At 42.8% G+C, this 12,056-nt stretch overlaps 1 protein-coding gene across 1 annotated transcript in view; it reads left to right on the forward strand.

The window, feature by feature from the left end:
* The window catches only part of LOC147885137 (uncharacterized), a 51,113-nt gene extending 41,841 nt beyond the window's left edge, over nucleotides 1-9,272 (forward strand). The window contains exons 12-13 of the mRNA XM_087397556.1: nucleotides 8,563-8,739; nucleotides 8,868-9,272. Of these exons, the coding sequence (XP_087253682.1) occupies nucleotides 8,563-8,739; nucleotides 8,868-8,894 (204 nt within the window). The 3' untranslated portion in view covers nucleotides 8,895-9,272. The remainder of the gene's footprint in view (nucleotides 1-8,562; nucleotides 8,740-8,867) is intronic.
* The last annotated feature ends 2,784 nt before the right edge of the window (nucleotides 9,273-12,056 follow it).

The raw sequence follows: 12,056 nt of genomic DNA on the forward strand, positions 1-12,056 counted from the left end.
CATAGTCTGAATCTGTAAAACCATGCGCCAATGCATCCTGCCTACCATAGCATATGCACAAGTCTTTGGTACCCTTGAGATACCTCAAGACGCCTTTCACTGCTTCCCAGTGCCGCTTGCCTGGATTTGCCATATACCTGTTGATGACTCCCACCGCAAAAGCAATATCCGGACGAGTGGCAACCATGGCATACATCAAAGAACCAACTGCAGATGCATACGGAACCTTGGCCATTTCAGCCAGCCTTATCATCATCTGATCTGGGGCTGTCCTTACTGCTGAGTTTTAAATGTGGAGGCAATGGGGTACTAATAGACTTCCCCCCCTCCATTTTAAACCTCTGCAGTACTTTGTCAATGTACTCCTTTTGTGACAGAAACAGAAGTCCGTTGGACTTGTCACGAATAATCCGCATACCAAGAATATGGTTTGCATTACCCAAGTCTTTCATATCAAAAGACTTATGCAGTTGTTTCTTCAAAGCACTAATCTCCTGCTGAGATTTGCTGGCAATCATGATGTCATCCACATATAGAATGAGTAGCATCAAACTGCCATCCTTTGCCCGTTTGTTGTACAAGCAATGATCGGTCTCACACCTATGATACCCTTGGGACTGCATGAAGGCATCAAACTTCTTGTACCATTCTCTTGGCGCCTGCTTGAGTCCATACAAGCTCCTCTTGAGCTTACACACAAGCTGCTCTTTCCCTTTAACAGCATATCCCTCTGGCTGACTCATGTAGATCTCATCATGGAGATCTCCGTGAAGAAAAGCAGTCTTCACATCCATCTGACATAAATCCATGTCCTCATGAGCAACAAGAGCTAACACTGCTCTCAAAGTAGTCATCTTGACTACAGGGGAAAAGATTTCATCAAAGTCAATGCCCTTCTCCTGCTTAAATCCCTTGGCAACCAATCTGGCCTTATACCTCGGTAAAGCATTTGAATCCACTTTGACTTTGTAAACCCACTTGCATGGCAAAACCTTTCTGTCTGCAGGTAGCTGCACCAAGTCCCATGTATCATTTTGAAGTAGAGAGTCCATTTCAGATTGCATGGCTTTCTCCCACTTTCTTTTCTCTGTTCTTCCCATAGCTTCCTTGAAGCTACAAGGCTCACCACAATCTGTCAGCATGATAAAATCAGCCACATTATTGGCTCTTGGAACAAACCTGTCAGGAGGCCGTTGTACACGGTGAGAGGGAAAGAGTGAGGGAGTGGAACAATGGGGAGAGAGTGAGAGAGAGGGGAGACACAAAAGATGTGGGTGTGAAGTGTTGAGCCACACCACAAACTCATAGGTTTTATTAGGATTAGGTTTTTCACTCTATGACTGTCTTAAGACAGTCATAGGTGTCATATCTTTAATAAAAGGGTGGCAATGTGCCTTTACCCCAACAACCTCCCACCTAAAGGCCAATGTGCCTAAAGGGGAGAAAAGAATAAAAATTACAGCAATATACAGTTACTGTATACAAGACCATAAAATAAGAATGGTCTCATCCTAATCCCATGATGTGGCGGCAATGTGCAAACCGCTCTGTAGGCAAGCTCTTAGTGAGCAAATCAGCAGGATTATCATAAGTATGCACCTTCACAAGCTCAAGTCGCTTGTCTTCCAGTACCTCCCTGATGAAATGATATTTCACATCTATGTGCTTGGTCTTTTGATGAAAGACCGGATTCTTTGCCAACATGATAGCACTCTGACTATCACAATGCAAAACTGGCATATCTCCTTTAATGCCCAAATCTCCCACCAGCCGAGTAAGCCATATTGCTTCCTTGCAAGCCTCAGTGGCTGCAACATATTCAGCTTCAGTGGTTGACAGTGCAACGCATTTCTGCAACCGAGACACCCATGATATAGCACCTCCTGCAAATGTGAAAATATAACCGGTAGTAGACTTCCGGTTATCTGCATTCCCTGCATAGTCTGAATCTGTAAAACCATGCACCAATGCATCCTGCCTACCATAGCATATGCACAAGTCTTTGGTACCCTTGAGATACCTCAAGACACCTTTCACTGCTTCCCAGTGCCGCTTGCCTAGATTTGCCATATACCTGCTGATGACTCCCACCGCAAAAGCAATATTCGGACGAGTGGCAACCATGGCATACATCAAAGAACCAACTGCAGATGCATACGGAACCTTGGCCATTTCAGCCTTATCATCATCTGATCTGGGGCTGTCCTTACTGCTGAGTTTTAAATGTGGAGGCAACAGGGTACTAATAGACTTCCCCCCCTCCATTTTAAACCTCTGCAGTACTTTGTCAATGTACTCCTTCTGTGACAGAAACAAAAGTCCCTTGGACTTGTCACGAGTAATCCGCATGCCAAGAATATGGTTTGCATCACCCAAGTCTTTCATGTCAAAAGACTTATGCAGTTGTTTCTTCAAAGCACTAATCTCCTGCTGAGATTTACTGGCAATCAGCATGTCATCCACATATAGAATGAGTAGCATCAAACTGCCATCCTTTGCCCGTTTGGTGTACAAGCAATGATCGGTCTCACACCTATGATACCCTTGGGACTGCATGAAGGCATCAAACTTCTTGTACCATTCTCTTGGCGCCTGCTTGAGTCCATACAAGCTCCTCTTGAGCTTACACACAAGCTGCTCTTTCCCTTTAACAGCATATCCCTCTGGCTGACTCATGTAGATCTCATCATGGAGATCTCCGTGAAGAAAAGCAGTCTTCACATCCATCTGACATAAATCCATGTCCTCATGAGCAACAAGAGCTAACAATGCTCTCAAAGTAGTCATCTTGACTACAGGGGAAAAAATCTCATCAAAGTCAATGCCCTTCTCCTGCTTAAATCCCTTGGCAACCAATCTGGCCTTATATCTCGGTAAAGCATTTGAATCCACTTTGACTTTGTAAACCCACTTGCATGGCAAAACCTTTCTGCCTGCAGGTAGCTGCACCAAGTCCCATGTATCATTTTCAAGTAGGGAGTCCATTTCTGACTGCATGGCTTTCTCCCACTTCCTTTTCTCTGTTCTTCCCATAGCTTCCTTGAAACTGGAAGGCTCACCACAATCTGTCAGCATAATAAAATCAGCCACATTATTGGCTCCTGGAACAAACCTGTCAGGAGGCCGTTGTACACGGGTGCTCCTCCTAACCAAATGTTCCGGATTAGGCTGCTGTTTAGCCTGGTCGTCATGCATGACGGGTGGCTGTACCACCATATTTGGCTGTTCTACAGCCCCATTTGCTGGCATATCCAGTGGTGCATCATTGGCAAAATTATTTGGCTGATTTTCAGCCTGTATACCCTCTTGAACAGGGTTATCTACAGCAGCCTGCTGCTGCATATTAATGGGCATTCTTTGCTGTCCGACATCATCATAAACAACCCTCCTGTATTCCACAGGTTGCACGGGTTCTTTGTGTACACTATCCTCTTTGAAGATGACATCATTGCTGCGTATAATCTTCCGTTTGACGGGATCCCATAACCTGTACCCCATTTCACCTTCGTCACCATAACCCATAAAGATGCATCTGGAAGACTTTGGCTCTAGTTTGGTGCGCAGTTCTTTGCGTATATGAGCAAAGCACTCGCAGCCAAACACACGTAAGTGCTTATATGAAGGTGGCTTGCCAGACCACACCTCCTCTGGCACTTTCAACTCCAAAGCCTTGTTCGGCGACCTGTTAATTATGTGAACTGCTGTTTGCACGGCTTCTACCCAAAAGCCATGGGGCAATGCAACATAAGACAACATACATCGAACCTTCTCCTGAATAGTTCGATTCATCCGCTCACTCACACCATTTTGAGATGCATTATGAGGGGTTGTGAGTTCCTGTTTAATGCCCTTAGCTTCGCAAAACTGTACAAAAGCATGTGATACATACTCACCCCATTATCGGATCTGAGGCATTTCAGGCTGCAACCTGTCCGATTCTCAACTTGAGCGACAAACTTCTTGAAAGCATCTAAGGCATCGCTTTTATGCTTCAAGAAATAGACCCACACTTTGCGTGTGGCATCATCAATAAAAGTAATGAAATACTTTGCACCCCCTAGTGATAGCTGTGGCATCTCACACAAATCAGTGTGCACTAGATCAAGCGGTGCTCTATTTTGGGGAGTTCTCCTCTTATGAGGAGTCGTAGAATGCTTTCCAAAAATGCAATGATCACAAGTAGGCAAATCTGAAAATGAAAGAGACGGCAGATAACCCAAACGTGACAGTTCTTGCATTCCTTTAACGGACATGTGTCCCAACCGGCTATGCCACAATGAAACCTTGGGCAGCTCGGTTATGGCAACAACATGATTACCTACACTGGAAACATAAAGAGGGTACAAGGTATCACTCTTATAACCCTCAGCCACTACAACCTGGCCATCAGTAATCACTTATTTGGAATCCCCAAATGTGGTGTGGTAACCACTGTCATCCAACAAGCCAGTGCTAATCAGATTTTTCTTGATTTGCAGCACATGGCGAACACCATCAAGCATAAATATGCGTCCATCAGGGAATGCTATCTGTATACTGCCAATCCCTGCAATCTGACATGCATAGTTGTTCCCAAGGTGAACAACTCCATGAGTACCTGTGTAGGAAGTAAACCACTCCCTATGAGGAGTAACATGAAAAGAAGCACCTGAATCCAAGAGCCAGGTGTGCATGTCATGGCCATCAATAACCAATGTATGTGCAATTACAGCAGAAGAGCATAAAACATCATGTCTGTCACTATCACTGTCCTCTGCTGCAACATTCAGTGCATCCAAGTCATCTGCCTTGGCCTTGCCTTTGCCTTTGCTTCCACTGCCTGCATCCTTTGCCTCAGCCTTCTTGGCTTTCTGATCCCGTATAAACTTGAAGCACTTAGACTTCACATGTCCCTTCTTGCCACAGTAAAAGCATTCAATATCCTTTTTGCCACGGGAGTGACTGCGGGATTTGGACTTGCCAGCAGATTGCCCCTTCTGCTGAGTCCTGCCTCTTTCCTGTACCTGCAAAGCATTGGAAGACTTGCTGCCCGCATTATTCTTCCTGCTCATTTCCTCCATAAGGAGAGAGCTCTCCACATCAGCATATATAAGAGTGACATTTGAATTAGACAGGGTGGTCTTGAAAGTGTCCCAACTCTCAGGGAGGGTACACAACAAGAAAGTAGCCTTGAACTCCTCATCAAGGTTCAATCCCTGTGCAATCAGCTGTGTAAAGATGGCATTTTACTCACTCAAGTGTGAGGTCATAGTTGTACCTTCCTTCATGCGAAGATCAACCAGCTTCTTCAACCAATAAACCTTACTGGCTGAACTCTTTTGGGCATACAACTCTGCTAGCCTCTGCCATAGGCCATAAGAGGTCTTTTCAGCCTGAACATTGAACACAAGAGAATCAGTGAGAGTAAGCATGATAGCAGCCCTAGCGGACAAATCAAGCTCTGATAATATCATCTTCTTCACAAAGGGGAAGACCTTCCTTGACTGCATTAACCCATGCCTTCGAGATGGGGTTGCTTGGAGAGGTAGAAGATTGTCCTGGAGAAGGAGCAGAGGCATCCCAATTACGAGATTGGAGTGGTCTTTGTTTGAGAGGCACCGTCTTCTTTGCAGTCTGCCATCCCTCGTGAGAAGATGTGTTATTTTCCCCTAACTTGCTTTTTCCTTTTTCCTTATTTTGCCTGGCTCCCTGTATGCAGTGAAGGCTTTGCTCCTTTAGCCTCAAGTTTTTCCACATATGTCTTCTGAGCTCCTTTATTAGAAGGCAGAGGGATAGCTGCTAGAGGAGGTGGATGAAGGATAGAGGGACACTCTGAAGCACGATGCCCAAACTTGTGACAAGAAAAACAAGCTCCAGCAAAAATGCCCCATTTTAGAGTGAAATATTTCCTTCCCAAATTAACACCCTCAATCTCAACTGCAATAGAGGAGGGGGTTGGTCTATTAGTATCCCATAAGATGCAAAAACGATTTTTATTACCTGTGGGACGAGGGGGACAGATGACTTGTCCCAATGTCATGGCTAAACCTGGAAGCTCTGTTCTCATGTAATCTGGAAAATCAACCACTTCAACCCATACAGGGCAATGATGCTTGATAAGGTTCTGGTAGTCCTTATTAGGGGACCAGGGCATAATATGCACCATTTGTCGACCAAAAAATAAAGGGGACATTTCCAGCATCTTTTGTTTTGTCAGGGCATCCAAAAGATGAACTTCATAAAATCCTCGGGAGGCAAAATAGACTCCTTCTACATAGCATCCACCTAGCAGAGAATTCACCCATTGACCCACATCATTAGCAGAAGGAATTTTGCATGGAAAAAAGATGATAACTGCAGTTTGAGAAAGCTTCTTCAAAGGATGTACAAGAGAGAGCAACTTCATTTTGTAAGTGAGTTCCGGAGCAGGTTGACTCCATTCCCTTCTACTTTGTTGAAAATCATCATTCAACATATCAAACACATAGGAAGCATCTTCAGATGAAGGAGATATGGGGGAAGAGGTTTCCCTTGATTGTCTTTTGGGTTCAGGAGAGAGAGCTCTCTTGACATAATACTTATTTGCTTCTGCCATGGAGGCTAAGGGTTTTCAACCGATATCAAACGATGAGGATGAGTTAGGACTGAAGCGCTGTGCGAAGGAATGGGGAGCTGACAGAACTGTACGGACGTACGGAGAACCTGAATAAACTGTACGGAATGATCACACGGTAGATCTGACAGAAAGGTACGGAACAGAGTTGCTGACGGGACACAAAGGGGCAAATCTGTACGGAAGAGTCAGGGATGTACGGACGTACGGAAGAGACGGTGAACTCGTGCACTGTACGGACGTACGGATTAGCAGACGGAGCAGTACGGAGGTTTCACACGGAGTATCTGACAGGACTGTACGGAGCAGAGATGCTGACGCTAGACTGTACGGAAGATTCAAGACAGTACGGACACACGGAGGAAACATTAGAAGGGGAAAAACGATGGCAAGGTAGAAAGCAACGGGATCTGTCAAGGCTGCGCAGGGATGACGAAGTCAATTTGCACCACCGTACGGTGAGCGTATGGCGTCCGTACAGATGTACGGACGGAGAGGGGAGCTGTACGGGGACCTACTCTCTGCTTCGACCACACACACACACACACACACACACACACACACAGACTTTGATTTCTCTCTCTCACACACACTTTTTTTTGTGAAACCAGTGACTATAAAATTAACATAAAATCAATGTACATGACATTAGACTCCAAAAGAGAGCCTAATGGAAGCACTCAAAAACAGTGAGAAAACACTTCTAAGGTTAGTAGCATCCAAATCCCTCACAGCATAACTATCATATAAAGATTGCTTGAGGGACATTCTGAAGAAAGCATATGCCTGAGGGAACTGTTGTCCCATTCTAAAATGCCATCTGTGTGTCCAAATAGTCCATAGTACCCAAAAATGAGTCCAGTGAAAGAAAAGGAGGAATGGAGACATCTGAGATGAGAAGCATCCAAACATCCAGAAGAGTTTCCCCGAATCTGATAGAGGGAAACCGAAGCCGCAGCAAATGAGAAACATGAGTGATCAATATCCGAGAGTGCGGGCAAGACCATAACAAATGGGGAACTGTCTCACGATGATGAGAGCAACAGGGGCAGGAAGAGGAAGCAATACGATGTGCTTCCAATTTCACCCCAATGGAAAAAGCTCCCACTATACATCTCCAAAAGAAAAGCCTCTGTTTCAATGGCAATTTAGCTTTCCAAATTTTCTTGAGTTTTGATTGCCACCAAGATAAAGGCCTATCCAAATTCCAAAGAGTGTTGGCATGCTTATCAATCCATGGCGGTGGAAGAAGAAATTTGTAGACCATCGAGGATGTCAAATTATGCATTGAAAGTGAACGGGAAGGAGACAAGGAAGTCAGATTCCAGTGCAGTAATCTATCCTGTATAAACAACGGAGGAACAGGAACAAAAGGCTGCAACATAGAGGTAAGTAGCCTCCAAATGGGCCTATGATGCAGACCCAAGGGGAATGTCCTGCAAGCTTGTGGAAATGAGAGCACATAACCATGTTGATCCACCACATCTCCAACAAATCTTATGCCCAATTTCATAAGATTATATGCTTTAATAGGTGCTTGTAAAGCAAGTGGCGAATCAAATACCTTGCTCCAATGGATACTTTCCAAACGAAGAGAATTACCATGATGGGAGGAAGCACCTGACCATTTAGCGTAAGAGAGAATTCTCTTCCAATCATGAATAAAAGCAGTAGAAACATGACAGCCAGGAATTTTCCCCTGAAATGTAGTCATTACTCTCTCTCTCTCTCTCACACACACACACACACGCACGCACGCACGCACGCACGCACGCACACGCACGCACGCACGCACACGCACGCACGCATGCACGCACGCACACAATTTTTTGTGTGTGGTGAAATCCAGTTGTTCTTATATTACAAAGAAGTCACACACCCACATGCGCGCAGAGAGAGAGAGAGAGAGAGGTGTTTTAAAACTCTCAGCTCATATTGAAACTTAACCATGGAATCATTTGTCCTAACAGCGGGCATCTCTCAAAAAACAGCTAGAGACTGCAAAAAATAAAAAAGAGAAGCTCGAAGCATTGTGTCGGTCCCTACAAGCAGAGCGTAAACAGCGTAGTCTTTTAATGGCTAGTGTTGCAGCTTCCACAGCTGCTACAGGTGTGGTTTCTGTGGCAGAAGCTTTGAAATCCGAGCAGGTAGACCAAGCGTTCTGCAAACAAGTCTGCATTTTTTCTGTATTTTTTAAATTTGAGCTATACATGTGAACCTGACTGCTATTTCACAAGAACTGGTTACTGAAAGGGCTCTTGGATTACTATCTCAGGTAGCTGATGAAAGGAATGGAGACTAAAGACCCTTTTTTCCTATCCGAAGTGTGCAGGCAAGGTTATCCCCATTTTATTTTCTGCTCGGTAGGTGTACAATTTGATATTTTACATATTTCAAGGGGATCTATTGTTGAGGAGCTTCACAACTGGGTATGTCAGAAAATGTACTGGACCAAATTATTGCTTGTGGATAGGCATGGATAGTGATTCTATGGTTTTACCATCTCACTGCCTCTTGAATGGTCGACCAAGCTTTTGCTCACACCTTCATAAAATGAATGAAGAGCTTATTACCCGCTAATATGAGAAGAGGAGCATATAGATTCTGTTGAAGTGATATGAAAGCATTTATTTCAAGTCCTCTAAAGAGGGTTTATGTCCATCTGTTTTGATATTATGTTCCTTATCTGTTTTGATATTATGTTCCTTATAAGAGAGAAGTCTTCCACAACTTTTCAAGCCTTGCATTTGACATTGAGCCTGACTGAAGTGAGTATAGGGTACCTACTACCATTTTCTAGGACACATTTGAGCTCATTCAGATTGCAGGCGTAGGCACATGTAGTGTTAGATCATTCCGTTTATGCAAATGTGTCGATATGTTTTAAGCAATGGTTTGTAAAGCATTGGAATAAACTTCTATAATGTTAGTCCTTTTGTTTAAGCTGTATATCTGTCTCGTAAAAGTGAAATCTCGAGCACATATATATCAGGTTGATGTACTGTTTAGGTTGTACTCACTTGTTCTACATTATTGATGATTATTTGCTGTAACTTTTTAGCATAGATTGGCTTTTTCAACCTCTGTTCTATTGCTTGGGGTGGCAAAAAAGGTGGTCCCTGTTGGAGGGGAGAGAGATTAGCTCGAAGAAATAAGGGGATATCAGAAAAAAGGCAGTTGTTGGTGCTTTGATGGATGATATTTTCTTTCCTGGCAATGTTCAAAGTAATCAGGATCAGGGTGCATGTGATGAAGCTCATATTGGAGCTGGCCATTTGTATCCAGGGACTTACATTAAGAACTTCAATTTGCTGTGTACCTTTTGATACTTGTTTTGTGTTACTTTTAAGGTCTTTGGTCCTATTTCCTGGTTTTAGCGTAGTACCAGATTCCATGATTGGGTCTGGGAGCAGCCTTGAGTGTCAGCTTGTGTTGTGAGACTAAGCGTTGAATCAAGTAGGTCATTGGGTTATTTTGAATTGCATTTCTGCGCTATGAGCTGGAAGAGATCTGGTTCAATGTATCGTGAGAATTCTGAGCTCAGAAAGCTTGTAAAGGCACATGAGAGGAGGTCAAGGCCTTGAGCCGTTGCTGCCATGGAGAAGGTAGTGCATTGCAGGGACATTGATAAAGAGCCTAAGCATAGCGGAACAGAACAGTATAGCTCATCATAGCAAGATGGCCAACTGCAAAATGTGACTCACGGATGATAGGTGTCAGCCAAAAGCCCCAGCAACAAGCTTTGACACGAGTATCATGGTCTCCATCACAGGATGAATGATGTAAACTGTTTACACTGTAGTGGGAAGTGATGTTTCACTTGCGAGTGCTTGTCACAAATGGAAGGACTGCAGCATGAGGAAAGGAATGGACGGTTTGAGGTAATGCAGGCATTGTTGCACAGGAGGAATTTTGCAAATTGCTTATGCTGTTGTGGGAATTGATGGTAAACTTGGAAGTGCTTTTGGTGGTAATCATGTGAGTTGGGACCTTTGCACTATGTTGGATAGAGAAGTTTGCATGCAAGTGATGGTCACAAACCGAAGGACTCCTTGATGAGGAAAGGAATGGATGGTTCTAGGTAATCCAGGCATCGTAGCCTCCATCACTCGAGGAATTATGAAAACTGTTTATTGCAGGAAGTGATGGTAAACTATAAAGTGCTTTTGGTGGTAATCATGTGAGTTTGGACCTTTGCGCTAATTTGGATGGAAAATTCTCATGCTACTGGAATGATTTCAAATGGAATAGCAGTGTAGGGACTCATCAATCACATTTTTTGATAATTTTAAGGCAATTTCTATTTACAATATTGAATTTGTTCTTGATTACTTGAGAATACTTAAGAATTTTTTATTTGTGATCAAGAGTATTGTAGTATACTGTTCAAAAGTAATTCTTTAGCATTAGCAAAAAGTTGCGAAGGGGATAATTAAAAAGGTAAAATATTGCTATACTATTTGTTGAAATGTTAGTCACTTTTGTAAGGTATTTAATTATGTTAGTGGTTCCAACCTTTTGCTATAGCTGCTATGAATTATTTAATGAAACATAATAGCTATTCCTTATCAAAAAAGATTTTGTTACAACTTGATGCACAACTATTATTTCTTGCTAAGTCAAGACTTGCCAGCTTCCCTTTCAAGTAATTATGTCTTATAGTAGTTTAATCAAATTTAGTTTAACTCAATATTAGATAGGCTATACATGGCCATGCTTACCCATTAAGATTACAAGCATCTTACCAAAATTGGCTTGCACATTGAATTTTTAGGTTAATATTTGGGATGATGAGTTAGTTCAGAAAAATATACACCTTCATCAGATTTCTCAAGTAATAGGTACTGTACAAATGCTAAAGAACATAGAACAATACTATCATTGGTGGAAACACAAGAAGTGTGGGCATAGTAGGGCTCTAATAAGATACTAGTCATGCAACTCTCTTTTAATGATTGGTGTAGACTTGATGTGATTGAAAAAAGAAATACAAAAGCTACTATTTCACTGATAAATTGAATACTTAGATCCCTCCACTCTATAATGTGGAAGGATGATCAAGCTTTAGCAAAATTTGCCTAAAAGTTTGTAAATGAAGAGCCTATTCTTGGCATGCAAATTGATAACTCCACTTGGTCCTATATCTCCTTTGAATTTTGGGATAAAATGCTTCTCTCTTGATCGGTTGCAACAAGTCAATCCCAACATAAATTTTGCAACATGGAAGGATTGTGCCAAGTTAATAGTGCAGCAAAATAGGATATATAAAAGTTTAGCAAATTAAACTGAAGCACAAGAGGACATATAAAAATTAGCATAGCATACAATATGCATTGTCAAACCTATTTCCTATGGCAACTACCCTTCCCTTGTGGGGTTTTATTGGGAGACGTAAAAGTAAAACTTCACAAATTGAGAATATATTTTCAAACCATAGTTTTGATATCTTTGACTTTGGAATATC

Source organism: Dipteris shenzhenensis, chromosome 26 (assembly GCF_047967505.1).
Source record: "Dipteris shenzhenensis isolate YYH24624 ecotype China chromosome 26, Dip_SZ_1.0, whole genome shotgun sequence".
Classification (NCBI taxonomy): domain Eukaryota; kingdom Viridiplantae; phylum Streptophyta; class Polypodiopsida; order Gleicheniales; family Dipteridaceae; genus Dipteris; species Dipteris shenzhenensis.